General features: G+C 34.8%; 1 protein-coding gene and 3 pseudogenes across 1 annotated transcript; 2 read left to right on the top strand and 2 right to left on the bottom strand.

Annotated features, from left to right (window-relative positions):
* The first annotated feature begins 3,698 nt into the window (after positions 1-3,698).
* LOC120208653 lies at positions 3,699-4,805 on the top strand. Its single transcript, XM_039207878.1, has one exon. The coding sequence runs from the start codon at positions 3,762-3,764 to the stop codon at positions 4,761-4,763; it is 1,002 nt and encodes a 333-aa protein (XP_039063809.1). The 5' UTR covers positions 3,699-3,761; the 3' UTR covers positions 4,764-4,805.
* Positions 4,806-4,874: 69 nt separating this feature from the next.
* LOC120208656 lies at positions 4,875-6,244 on the bottom strand (annotated as a pseudogene).
* On the top strand, positions 6,073-8,802 carry LOC120208658 (annotated as a pseudogene).
* Positions 8,803-9,755: 953 nt separating this feature from the next.
* LOC120208657 lies at positions 9,756-13,926 on the bottom strand (annotated as a pseudogene).
* Between the last annotated feature and the right edge of the window lie 433 nt (positions 13,927-14,359).

The following is a 14,359-nucleotide window of genomic DNA, read 5'->3' as shown; positions in this document are numbered from 1 at the left end:
GAGTGTATTTACACTTAGGTCACTATTTAAATTCTCAAATTGCATGTTATATTTTAACGAATATTTAATTTAGTCTCTATTATGAGCTTGTATGGTCATTTTTAAATTTGGTCCCTGGATTTTGTTTTTGACTTTAATTTAGTCCTTAGATTATTAACCCTAGTATAAATTAGTATATTAAATTTAGACTTTGTAACTATTTATTTTAGTGCATTTAGATTTTATGCATGCTTGTTATCTTATTTTATTTTATTTTATTGTGACACATTTAATTTATTTTCTTTAAGTTTAATGCTTTCTTTAATTTATTAGATTTAGGGTTAACCTTTTAGTTTAAGTTTTTTTTTAATTTAGTCCATAATTAGAGCCTTAGACTTCAAATTTAGCCCTTAGATTTAGATCTTTCATACTTTAATCACTTCTTTAATTAGGTTTTCATTTAACATAATTAATTAGATCTTCAATTAGAGCCTCCACTTTATGTTAGATTTCAACCTAGTCCTTTAATTTAGGGAGTAATCTGAGTTGCCCCTCGCTGAATGCCCAGGGGACCATCTCGATTATTTGATTCAATAACTGGTTAAAATCAAATAGAATTAATAGTAGAGCCTTCGTTTCTAGGTTTAGTCCTTTAGGTTCTTTAAATTATATAAACTGACACTTTAGGTTAGGGGAAGCCTTAATTAATTACCTAGAATAATTAGGCTTAAATAATTGATTGTTTGATTGCATCAAGTCTCCAAAATAAGGCAATGTTTATTTACCAAGGAGTTAATAATAGTGTATCCTCTGCATTATGCTAAAGGGATGACCACTGCTAATTCCCGAAATAAATCGATATCATTTTCAAAAAAACCTTGCATACATAATGAATTTTAATTTAAATAAAACCTTGAATTCAAAATTTCCAATTTAAATACACAAGTACCAATTTTTGGGTGATGTGGGGGTGTTAATCCTTCCCTATACATAACTGACTCTCGAACCCGATTTCTGATTTTCGTAGACAAAATTTGGTATTTTTGATAAAATAATTTTTTATTAAAATTACCTGATTTTAGGTGTTCCAATCACACCTTAAAATGATTGTTGGCGACTCCCAACATTTCACAAACCTTTTTAAAGAAAAACCCCATCGTCGAACTAGTTTTTCCCCTACCCGGGTGAAAAACGGCTTCGACACAAAAAATGGAAAGTATACGTCTCGAGCCTCCAACTTTCAATTAGAGCTGAAATCAATGTTAGGTTCACCTTAAAACCACGCAAAAATGTGGTTGGATACAACCCAGATTGTTGTAGATATATAATAAACCGCTGTTACGGGTCTCTCAATGTCATTCCTCATTGATGAATACTCCGTTCTACTTTCAAATCGAGTTCGACCGAAAAAATATGGACATCATCAAGGCGTAACATTTCTTAACGGGTAGACATTTTTCAGGAATTCTTCAAAAACTATGATTTTTTCAATTTTTTTGCTTAACAATACATAATAAAAGTCTTAAATCCTAACCTTTATTTATAACCCCAAACCCAACGGCTATAAATGGCTATATTTTTCAAAAATCTGAGCGAACTCGTTACGTCGATGTGACGAGTTTCATGTTGACCGTTGCAGTTACATGTTACCCAACAACTGTTTTTTTAATTCAAGGGGAACACTTCATGTTTTTCTTTTATTTTTTTTCATTTTTTAAATTATTTACTTATTTTTTTCAAAAAAAAAATCCTGCAGAACTTGTCATCTCAAGCTGACGAACTTTTGTTTATATGTTAGAATATTGGCCCACATGGGACCACTTAACTAGACCATTAAAAAAATTCCAAGCAAACTCTTCATGTAGAGGGACGAGTCCCTATGTTGACGAGTCCTTATATTACTGTAGCATTTGTCGTAGATTGTAAAATAAAGTCTGAGGTGGTATATTGAGCCAAAGAAACCTTACATTTGTCAAGTTCAATCCGGATAAAATTGGTCCTTCAACTTGATAAGTTTGGTCAAATTAACCATTGGATTTTTTATAAAAATTTATGAATTCAAGAGTTAATTTCCGTGTCGGCTATTGAGGATTTTTCTTAATTTATTGCGTACGAATGCTAATCCATTATAATAATGTTTAACTATAACATCTAACAATAATGTTTAAATGTTTAAAATACTCAGCTATTTGACAATGAACGTCCAAATACTTATAATCTTCGATACTTGAATATGAGGTCTTTAGAGATAACAATCATTCATTTACTTATTAAGATAATTTAGCTCATGCTGAACAATAAAAATATTAATACAAGAGCCGATAGACATGTTATATGTACTATGTGGGGAAATGACATTTAAACGGAGGTTTGCTTATCATAAAATCTATGTTAAGCGGAAATAATAATGTCACCACTTCTGTTTATATCATTAACTCTCTTAATATGTGACATGCTAGATTAGAACAGACGAATGCGAACTCGTTAAAAACACTCATCAAAATTAATCATTTATGTAATCTTGATAAAAAAAAATTAATAAATGTGAAAATAGTGTCGAAGCCAAACATACTAGGTCTCCCTTTAAATATGTAACTAATAAAAAGACTAAACTCTTAAAATTAATTTAAACCAGCTTAGCAGAATTTAGAAACTAGGGATTTAATGTACCAAATCAATATTTTATTTTTCCCATTAATGGTTATTAACGGTCGAGTGACCTATTTGTTATAAATTGACAATGTTAATGATCAAATTATTATTTTTAAAACATCACTAAGAAAAAGAAAAATTTGCTCAAATTTATATAGATAAACCCTTATTATATTACTGTCAAACTAAAAAATCTTTTTAATAAGCATATGGATAAACTATATATTTAGCACTTAAACTATTACTTTTTCTCTGTTTTAGTACCGAAACTTTTAATTTTTTCAAAATCATACCTAATATTTCATTTTTGTTTCATTTTAGTACACAACCGTTAAAAACTTAGCGCATTTAGTAACTAAACCATCAGTTTTGGTTCAATTTTAGTACATACACTTTCGGTTTTTTCAAGAATTGACGTTAAATTTTGAACATAGTACTAAAATAAAAACAAAAACTAAACTTTAGATATGATTCTAAAAAAATTAAAAGTTTAGGTACTAAAACGGATTAAAATTAATAATTTAGGTATTAAAGACATGATTTACCCTAAGTATATTTGGGGTTAGAAAAAAAGCCTATTTTTCAATTACTTCATATGTTGAATAATCAAGAGACATGCGTGTTTTGATTTGGCTCATTCAAAGGAATGACTTTTGGTTTGGAATATGTAAGAGAAGCTTCGACATCCGCTTTTCTAAACCGCCTTTGGTAGACTTTTCTTGGAAAATGTGTATAATTTGACCTTGACTTGGTTCGGGATAGATTATTTTATGGACTCGACTCATTATATTTTTTATAATTTTAATGAATTACATTTATTAATTTTAAAATAAATTTCAAATAATTGTCTGCTTTTTATTTACACGGTTAAAGAAGTTGAAAATTCACGTTAAAAAAATAAAATAAGAAATGTTAATAGTAGAGATGACGGAAGACGTGATGAGCCGAGTTTATCTAATAATAAAATATTATAAATTAGACTACTAATATCGTAATAAACCGGATTCATCCAATAGTTTTTGGTGTAGTAGATATATATAATCCATTCCCCCATATTCCTGTCATCACCATTTCCAATCTCTTCAGTCTTCATCTCTCTGTTTTCTCTTTCTCTGCAACTCGAAAGCATCATGGACAAAGAGCAAGAAGAGATGCAATTCGTTGGCTTCTTCGGCATCTTCAATGAATCCTACAGAGCCATCTCTGCATGGAGGAAAACCTTCTGCAAAATCACTTTGTCTTTAATCCTTCCTCTATCATTCATCTACCTTGTTCACATGGAAGTCTCGAATCTCGTCTTTGGCAGAATCATCCACAACGAGATCGAGCTCGACCACACTCGATCCGGCACTCCCAAATACGAAAAACTCTCCGACCTTGTCTCCGACGAGTGGGCTTACTTTTGGCTCTTCAAAGCCGCCTACTTCACCCTGTTTTTCATCTTCTCGCTTCTCTCGACCGCCGCCGTCGTTTACACCATCGCCTGCATATACACAGCTCGGGAACTCAGTTTCAACAAGGTCATCAGTGTCGTTCCCAAGGTCTGGAAGCGGCTCCTGGTTACTTTCTTATGCATTTTCGTCGCCATGTTTTCCTACAACGTCGTAGCGTTTGCCGTCTTGTTCGTTTCCGCCATTTCAGTCGGGCGGAGCGATCTGGGTTTGGCGGTCGTGTTCGTTTTTTTCGTCATTTTCTATCTGGTGGGGCTTTTGTATTTGACCGTGATCTGGCACTTGGCCAGCGTCGTTTCCGTTTTAGAAGAGGCATACGGTTTCAACGCCATGGTCAAGGGCAAGAACCTGATAAAGGGGAACACATGGGTGGCGGTGCTCATTTATCTGACGCTCGGGATCGCCGCCGTCGCCATCCAGTCTGCATTTCAGACGCTGGTGATTCACGGGAGCGGCTCCGGCGTGGGCACGAGGGTCGTGTATGCAGTATTCTCTTTGTTTTTACATTCCATGTTGACACTCTTTGGATTAGTCATCCAGACCGTGCTTTACTTCGTCTGCAAATCTTACCACCATGAAAACATCGACAAATCTGCCTTGTCGGACCACCTGGAAGTTTATCTGGGAGAATATGAACCTTTGAAGGCCAGGGACGTTCAATTAGAGCAGTATGATGTTTGAGTTGAATTAAAACAATGGGGTCGATGCTTGTAAATTGTACTAGTTTGTCTTCAAGTTGATATAGTTTGTCTTGAGTTGAATTTATAGTATGATTGTAATATGTAATCGATTTTATTTAATTCCCATTGGATATGAACTTATTTGAAGCCTGAGGCAGTTTATTTGTATGAGTTTCATACAGCGTGTGTGTTGCCACACCTCGCAGATATCGCACACTATCATCCTCTCCCCATCGTCGTCCCGAGCCCCGCACACGCATCTGACTATCCAATTACCGGAACCGCCATCGTGCCTCAGATTACTGTCCAAATCTATTCCGCTCCCTCTGACCAGACACATCTCTATCCTCCATTTCGCCCAGGTTGTCGATTTCTGTCACCACAAACTTATCCAAAATGCAATTCGTATCCCTCAACGCTTTTTCAGCGGCTTGTTTTAGGTCAAGAACCGTGGCGTGTAACTGAACGATGACAAGTTCAACCATAGGTGATATCTCGGTCGACATATTCTCCACTTCAAACAAGCCGGGCATGACTCGGCAAAAGAATCTCAACAACTGGTCATCTTCATCTCTAAATGGCTGGTCCATCACAAAGTGTTTGCTATCTAGAACTGACTGAGTGGCAAGTTCCAGCAAGTCTGATTCTGGATAGTTCAGTAGTGTGTTATTATACAAATACACCACATCGTTATACACATCAGTTCCAGGGACAGGAGCAGGAGCAGGCAGAACTTCTGGTAGAGGTTTCTGATATATCTCCTTTGCTTCTGATACCTTAACCGGATTGTCTATGTCGTGAATCGTATATTCTAAAATCCGTGCTGAACTAATTCCACGGCATACAATGTGACATCCAACAATGAAATTGTTCATTGATTTCAAAACAGAATCCAGCAAACATGTATCACCGAGTTGCATCCGAGTTGCATCTCTTAAATCTTGCCTTGTCATACCACCGTGACCGACTTCCTTCAAAGCATCTACAATCACCTCTGCTGCAAATTCTAGCCTTTTTGCAGGCCATCTGCTATCCATATGAGCTATGACATTGGTCAATACCTAACATCTCATATATTTTTCCTTGGAATTTTCCTTCCTATGGAATGTTCTGATGGAATTTTTCGTCTATAAATATATGGATTAGAGAAAAATTGTATATAATTTATATTGAAAGAATAATACATATTTCTTTCAATATTCTCATCTCTCTTTTTCTTTTTTCCTTTTTTTTTTACTTTTTTGGTCCTTTTGTGTGTTAAACGGGTAAATTACACCAATATTGCATTTTTTTTCATAGTATAGCAAAGCTACAGTGTAATTTACCCCCTATACTTGTTGATTCTCAATCTCCTGGGTTATTTCCCTGAAAAGGGTATATTGATTGATGCAAAAAAAAAAAAAAACCTAATTCAACTTGATTCTTAATCTCCTGGATTTCTCCACCCTGAAAAGGTTTGATTGATAGATACACGAAACCCATAACCTGACCACTTTTACTTGTTGATTTCAAAGAAAGGAAAGAAATGGCGATGCCGTTGGGCTTGGCTCTAGAGATGGCAAAGATGTTGTGGATGGGTTTTTTCTTGCTTGACAATCGCTGATGAAGTCGCTGCCTCTCTCAGAAGTGGTGATATCGGTCCCTTCCATGTTGGCTAATCTCATTTCTTCTCTTGTTTTTCCAATCAAACCCACATCTCTGGTTAGTTTCCTTCTCAATCCCCCAAATCATACTTCTTTCCTTCATCTTCCTTTTCTCTCTTTTGTTTCTAGTATATTATTTACTACTTCTGAACTCTTTATTTATCCTTGTTTGGTTGGTTACTTTGGTTTATTCCATTCGTATTTTGAAGAAATACTACTTGGGGTTTGGGCATTATAATGTTATTTTGCCTGTAGAGTGGTGTATTGAAGAGAATTTTGTTTATTTCTTGCCGTATAATCCTTTTCAAACTTTTGTTTCTAACTATATGTGCTTTTCAAGCATAATTTTTAACTGAATTATCAGCTCTTCAAAATTGTCCTGCCACTCATAAGTGTTATGTTCCCATAGATTGTTATGCTAAGAGGATGTACACTTTTTTGGAATGGGGAAGTTGAATATAACACCTTCCAGATTGGTGTTATGGTTTGAGTTGTCTTGGTTCTTCAGTGTTCCAGCACCCTGATGCTTGGAAAGGTTTCTCATTGTGAATTTCTTCGAAAGGAAGTGAGTTGATGAGAATCTTCTCATTTCATGGTTTTCATTCTTGCTTTTAAATTGTTGTGATAGGTTTGGTTGAGAACTAATAATATATGAGCCAGTACGTGTAGCTTGCTAGGAGGACTTTACTTGACCAAGTATATGGGAACTATTGGAATGAGAGTTTAGATGCTTGATTTAAGGTTTTTGGTGAAATTGAAAGTTTAATTGAAGATGTATCCTAATTTAGTCCATAGATTGAAGGTTGTTTTGTGGTTTTTGACACCCTATAATTTTAGCCGATGAATATGAAGAAGTATTGGAAGTGGTCCCTATGTTAACATCTAATGACATGCAAAATTGATTATATACATGCTTCTTGGGTCAATAATTGATGCATGTTTGTATGCATGCTTTAATATTCAATTTGCAAATACGGTAAAGCCTTATTGCTTATTATCATTGCTATTATGGAACATTGTTTAATCCTTCTGAACTGCAGCTCTAGAAGGCTTGTAATGGGCTTTATGGCATCGGCGTAGGGTTTGTTGGTTTTTGTATTTCAATTTTCCTGCTTTATTATTGTTGTTGGTTTGGAAGTCGGCTGTTAATTAATTGTTAGGGATAAATACCAAATCTTCCATTTTCAGCTATATTCAATAACATTGCTCTACTTTAATTTGGTTCAAGATACAAACAAAAGGACTATTTGATGGAATATGCCTTACGAATCATAAAAAAACCCGCTAATAAATATAATGATTTGGGAAAGTGGTGTCAGAATAAGGAAAATGTTGAGATGGGGAGCAATTTTTTTTAATTTCCATTTTTCTTTCCCTCTTTCTCCTTTCTCTGTTTTCTGCTCCTCAGCTGCTGGAATCACTGCTGGCACCAGCCACCAATCCAATGTTCAACCGCCAAGGCCTTAGGGAGGTTGGCCAGTGTTGATCCGGGCCCTCTGATCCAGATCGGCACTAGGTGGCATGAGATTTGGCCAAATTGGCACCATTTGTTACCAGCTCCTAGCCTGCTTGGCTGCAGGCTGTGGTGCTGGCTTGCTCAGTGGCAAAGAAAAAAGAGTATGAAAAGAGGGAAGAAGAATAGAGAAGGTAAAAGGAAGAAGAAAAAGATAAAATAGTGAAAATAGTGAAAAGGAAATAATATGACAGTTTTCCATTTTCTTATACCTGTCCATGCCCATTCCTAGATACGAGAAGTGACTTGAAAATTTGTTGCAAGCTATGCTTAGTTCTGAACAGATTTTAACATCTGCAATGAGCCATTTTCTAGAAACCATTAACTTCCAACTGAGATGACCCCTTTCCAATCAAAACTACTATTGTTTCGGCGATGCAAGTTGGGGTGCTAACCCTCTTGTTAATTCATATAACATGTCCAAACGGTGCTTTCATCAATCGATTGGTAGTATTATTTGCTTCATGTTATCCCTCTATCCTCTAAAAGATACATTTTTATTTCTATATTTTGCAGGAGTAACCAAAAAGAAGAATTAGGAGGAGCATGGGGATTGGAAAGGCAGAAACCACTTTTAATTTCATTCACTGGTGTAGCTTGCAAAGCTTGGTTATTGGTTTTCTTAAATTCCAGTATGCTGCAAAATGTTGGATCAGTTTGATAATGTTGCATGGTCCCTTGTAAAAAGGCTACCGGAGGGCATGAACAACGTACTTTGTACAGAGACAACTTTTATTCAGATTTGTGGCATTCATGGAAAGCACACTCGAACCTTAAAAATGATCAGTCTAACCAGTTTATCCGAACATTACGCATTTTATACTAGTGTGTTCAGTCTGTTGATTTCTGTTATGATGTTGATCCAAATACCAATAGGCTGTTATTTCTTATTGGTTTGCTTAAATTCCATTATGCCGTAAAGTGTTGCATCAGTTTTCTTATTGCAGGTCGAGGAACATGCCATAATTGCCATTGAGATGAATGTCATGTTTTCCTTTTTAGACTCGTAAGCGATAACCTTTTCCTTCTTGCAAGTATAGGTGAAGGTTAAAGGTCCTTATATGTGGTTCCTTATTTTGGGAAGGTTAGATTTTCTAAAGAAAATTTAAGTTTGACTTTTGATATAATGTAATTAATTTTTATATATTTAGACTTAATTATTTTAATTTTTTATTTATAATTTTTAATTAAATTTTAATTTTACTTGATAAAAAGAAATTTATATACATTTTTTTTGGTTGGATCAAATCCAATCAAATGTGGATATAAGTATTATCTAAAGAATTAGGTTAAAATTTGGGTCAATAAAACTTATCTAAATCCAGGTTGAATTAAATTACAGACGGAAGATATTATATTCGAATCAGATTCAGGTGGACAAAAAAAATCTAAGGTAAATTACACATTTTGTATTCAACTATCATTTTCATTCCATTTTAGATTATCATGTTAACACCGTAGACCGTCACACCAACATTCAGCACTATGAATTATCTCGTCAGTACTGTAACAATCAATGACGAAAAACATTGATTAAAAGGTCACATTAGATTTTTCTTCTGAGTTAGAGGGTCACATCGGGTGCAAAAATAATTTGAAGATCACGTCTTCCAGAGGTACAAGTACCTCAAATACCTTTTTTGCCAAAATAATTTTACAATCATTTTTCAAATATTGTTAACGAGTGTCATTGTTCAAATATTGTTCAAAGTACTCTGATAAAAGTTGCAGGAAGCCATTCCGGTAGCTAAACTTTTTTCCCAACACAAATGAAAGATGAACAGACTTTATCTAACATCAAAATATAGAAGAGTAGATGAGCAACTCGGTCACTTTTCATACAACAGCAAACATTAGCCAAACCATGGAAAGGTTTGGGAAAACACAAACCGGAAAATAAATCCTACATACACCGCTGTCTGCATTGATCGTTTTCATCACCAGACGCATCGGTAAGTAACATGGGACTCGGTGATTTCACCACCATAAGTAACTTTCACCACCTGACCCTTTTCAAAACCATAATATCTTGCAATGGCATCTTTCTTTAACAGCCGAGGGAGCTGCCTCAAATATAATTAAAATTCGAATCAGATACCAACAACCTCAACCAAAAACAAAATATGCATATATAGACAGACTATGTTAAAGATGCAGCTACTGCCCTGAAATTTGGCATACATATAATGGCATATGCACATACTTTTAGCGCTTTTCGATCTGAATTCTGATGTTCACATTAACATTCAACCCAAGCTAACTAACAGCAAGCATTGTAATTTGTTGATACAATGTTGACCGATAGTCTTAAACTCTTAGTTTCAATGACCAGAGATCAAACCTGGAAATCCAAACTATATATAAATACCAAAACTCTTAAGCTTTTAAGACTAACCTGCTTCTCTTCTATACTGTACTTCTGCAAGAGCCTTTGTTTCTCATGTTCAGTTAGTACCTGGTGCCTGGGCTTTAGCACATGCTTTGTGATATTAACAAGTAAGTCGGTAATCTGAGGACCAAGAAAAACAAGAGCGGTATTAGGGGTATAGAATGGTGTGAAGAAGTTACATATGAGGGGAAGAAGAAAAGGAGATCGCATCCCAAGTGCACACTTTCTAAACTAAACCATACTGGATGTAAAGAACTAATTTCTTAACAGACTATGTCATGCATAGTCTTTTCAAAATTTAGAAAAAATTATCCAAGTTTTAACAAGGAACACATACTACTGTAAGATGGAATGATGATGAGAAATATAACAATTTCTTTCCTTTCATCCTAAATCTAATCCCCCACCCCTTCCTCTCAATAAAACAAGATAGTTATTTCAAATAATTACACCAATCATTCTAAAGATGAATTACCTATATCTATGTTAATGGTTTATTCAATTTGGTAGAGTAACCGCTGGAAGGTAAGGAATTTAAATCTTATAGGGATAGAATAAACATCAACAAAATTACGTGATGCAACTGGCAGAATAAATATAAGGTCAGTTTAATATAGCAAGCTGTAGTAAATACATTTTTAAGCTTCTATATTAAATGACTTATCACCCATGAATAATATTAGCAGTGCATAATTACATATTAATTTTGGTTAGTACAAACATATGAAAAGATAGCCAACAAAATTTTCATGTTATACAAAAAGGCATGTCCCTTGCAGCCAATCGCAATTTCTTGCGATGAAATCTAGAGAGAGGTGTGTCAACTATTTTGTCAGTATACAGGATGTCCAGAAACCAAAAGAAAATGTTTAAATCATGTCAAAATTATCCAAAATTGAATTACTCAATTCTGAACAAAAGTAAACCAAACCCAGCACCCTGATTAGCATTGCATCCTTCAATATGCTGCTAATTTTTAACTACTTAAGTCCATGATTTTCAGCACAAAAAGACTAAAGAGATCATTTTAAGCATGTTTTCTCTGTTTTTATTATGGTAAACTAGAGTTATAAAAATAATAGTAGCAACTAATTTGAGGAAAAAGGGTACAAGGAAGCAACTGCATGCAGCATGGATTGGCCGTGAGGCGTGTACAATATGGAGTGGACAGCGTCACATTAAATTTTAGGACATGAAAGATCTAGAGGTCAAAGCTTTTGCTTATGCAAAAGAGTTTTCCTGCATGAAATTGAATTTGGAAGACCAATGTCAATGGAAATAACACAGACACGACTGGTACAACTTTTACCTGGAATATCTCCACCTTAAATGAGAAAAGGTCTAGAGCTTTCAAAGCTTGGTTTGTCATATGGTTTTGCACGATTAGTATCAACCCAGTCAAACTTTCTTTGTTAGTAATTAGACCAGAATGAGTCGAATCCCACTAACTTTAACCATACCTGGCCCATAGAAAACAACCAACATCTGCCAGGAAAAGTGTCATTCATCAGATTGCAGATCACATTGATTAAAGAATAAAGAATCACTTCTCAAGACAAAAACCACAGCAATTAGAATAGAAAAATTAGTATTTAGTACATAAATTACAAAATCAATGCTTCAACAATGCTTTTTAAAAAGAAATAGCAAGCCGTGTTTTATACTTCAGCTTCATTATCACTAAATCTAAATTAAGTTTTGATCTGCTCAAATTTGTTAACTTCAAAACTCCAACAAATACTTTAAATGAAATAAACTCAACAAATCCTGCAAGATGCTGATATTGCCATTAAATGAGAAAAAGATATTATTGAATAAAGTTGATTTGTACAAAAAAACATTTTCTCCAATTAGATATAATCAAAGAAATTTGTTGCCTAATAAAGAATTTTGATATGTGGAGGTAAAAGACATAACCATTAACATCGCACATGGTGGATTAAAGCCAATTATTCTCACTATAATAACCCAATCTATTTCAACTATGGTATTACAGAAGCTGATCACGTCTAGTGGCTGGAGGACAGAATAGAAGACTGCAACCAAAAGAATTAGATGCAGCATTGCTAATAGAGGTTATCTCAAGAAGGGGGTGGGCCAGAGTTCTTAACGTCAAGTTGTAGTGTTCTTGTCTAGGAAACACGTGACAGTGGCAACTAACATAGCATTCAATAGGAGTAAATGTATAGGGCAGCTCAACACAACCTTCCACTCAAATCTCTAGCCTTAAGACATGTTAAACCTAATTCATTCGCATTTGGCATTGAACACTTGGCAAAAAACAATTTATAGTTGAACAAATACAGATTATCACCGATTCTACAAAAAGTATATGCTCAACGAGTGAATATATACCAAGGAGAAAACAAACTAGAATTAGTTGTGACCAAAGTCTGAAGTCGTTGTTTGTAATTGTTTGAGATGAAAAGTATTAGCAAATGTAATTGCATGAAATGGATAAATACTAGAAAATGTAATTGTATGAAATGGATAAGTATTAGAAAATGTAGTTGTAAGAAATGGAAACCACGTGGAGCACAAACTAAGAAGTGTTTTTATCACAAACAGATAGAGGTTAAATGACAGCACACTTAAGAATGCATTTTCTGTTCAACAGAAATGGGAATCGTCTGTGTTCTATGAAAAGGTTAAGAAGATATTTAATAATTAATTTCCATATATGAATCTTAAAGTCATACTCTTGAAGACATCCTAAGACCATAATGGAGTAAAATCAAGAATCCTGGCAATCTTCTAAAAGTAACACCAGGTAGTTATAGGCCTTGTTAGCTACATTGCCGATCATCCTTATCAGATGCTAAAATTGATGCTACAGAGTGAGGAGCATGGAGCATTAGAGGAGCAAAACGCTAGAGGAGCAGAGCATTGCCTGGGGCTCCCGGTCTTATACCAAACAAAAAAATGTGCTAGTGCTAGGAAGCACCGTCACCTCCAGAGAAGTGTTTGCAAGAAACATTGTTGTTGAGTAAGCCTACCTGCTATCTAATCAACATGTGATTGCTTAACATGTTAATCGCCAAAACCAAACATTCAGATAAGGACCAAGGCAAAAGCATTGTTCTATTTTCTTTCCCCAGAAACGAAGACGATAGGGTTCAAAATGATATCATCAGAACTCAAACTTTAAGTGAGGAAAAGTAAATTAAACAATTCAAAAGGAACATGCAATGAGTGGATACTGATTTAATCATGCCATGTACACAAAACCAGCGACCAAAACATAAAGCGGAAAGGGAAAAGGATTACCCGCTTGGAAGGGTCGCTTTTATGAGTAACGGAGAGCCTGAGAGAATCAAAATCAGGGGTTTGGCCATGAATGTTGCGAAATTCTTGAAGAGAAAGGTCGATTTCGGAGCTGGGTACGGCATAGCCTCTGTCCCTGAGCATCTCCAGCACGGTTCTCCGAGACAGGTAGTACCGATGACTCTCGGTGCTACCATCGTCCACCAACCCACTCAAACACTTCCCTAGGGCATTTGACTCATCTCCTTCCAATCCATTTCCTTCCATTCCATTTCCTTCCATTCTTTTGCTTTTACTTCAGTTACTCTCTGAGATTAACACAACTGCGCCCCCAACTGTGACAAAAGTCTACTATTTGTAGAGGTGATCACTCATCACTGTCGTAGTCTTCTCGGAGATGTTTTGGGCTTCTGGTTTAAATTCTCGACAAAATTAACCCAATAGGCTGGACGGATAAAAAAAATTAGTTCATTAGTCGTCTCTAAAATTAATTTGAATCTATGACAAATATTACAATACAAGATAAACTCTTTATGCCTACATGATAAGTTTATCGAAATAATATTTTTTATTTAAATTTATTATGTCAAAGTGATAAATTTTTTTAAAAAAAATTGATTATAATTTAATCATATCGGAGTGAAAAATTTTAATAAAAAATATATTTTGTTAGAACTCGTCATATCTATGTGACAAGTTCCAAATCACTATAATAAATATCATAGTCTCAAAATAAAAAATCAACTGTCGTATTAGACTAAATAATTAGTATATATATGATATTGGGT

Source organism: Hibiscus syriacus, unplaced genomic scaffold (genome assembly GCF_006381635.1).
Source record: "Hibiscus syriacus cultivar Baekdansim isolate YM2019G1 unplaced genomic scaffold, ASM638163v2 tig00016849_pilon, whole genome shotgun sequence".
Taxonomy (NCBI): Eukaryota; Viridiplantae; Streptophyta; class Magnoliopsida; order Malvales; family Malvaceae; genus Hibiscus; species Hibiscus syriacus.
Note: the sequence above shows the minus strand (reverse complement) of the source record. Positions and strands in the feature narration are given on the sequence as shown.

Coding starts and splice junctions, on each gene's coding strand:
- LOC120208653 (XM_039207878.1), top strand. CDS start 3,762: ATGGACAAAGAGCAAGAAGAGATGCAATTCGTTGGCTTCTTCGGCATC.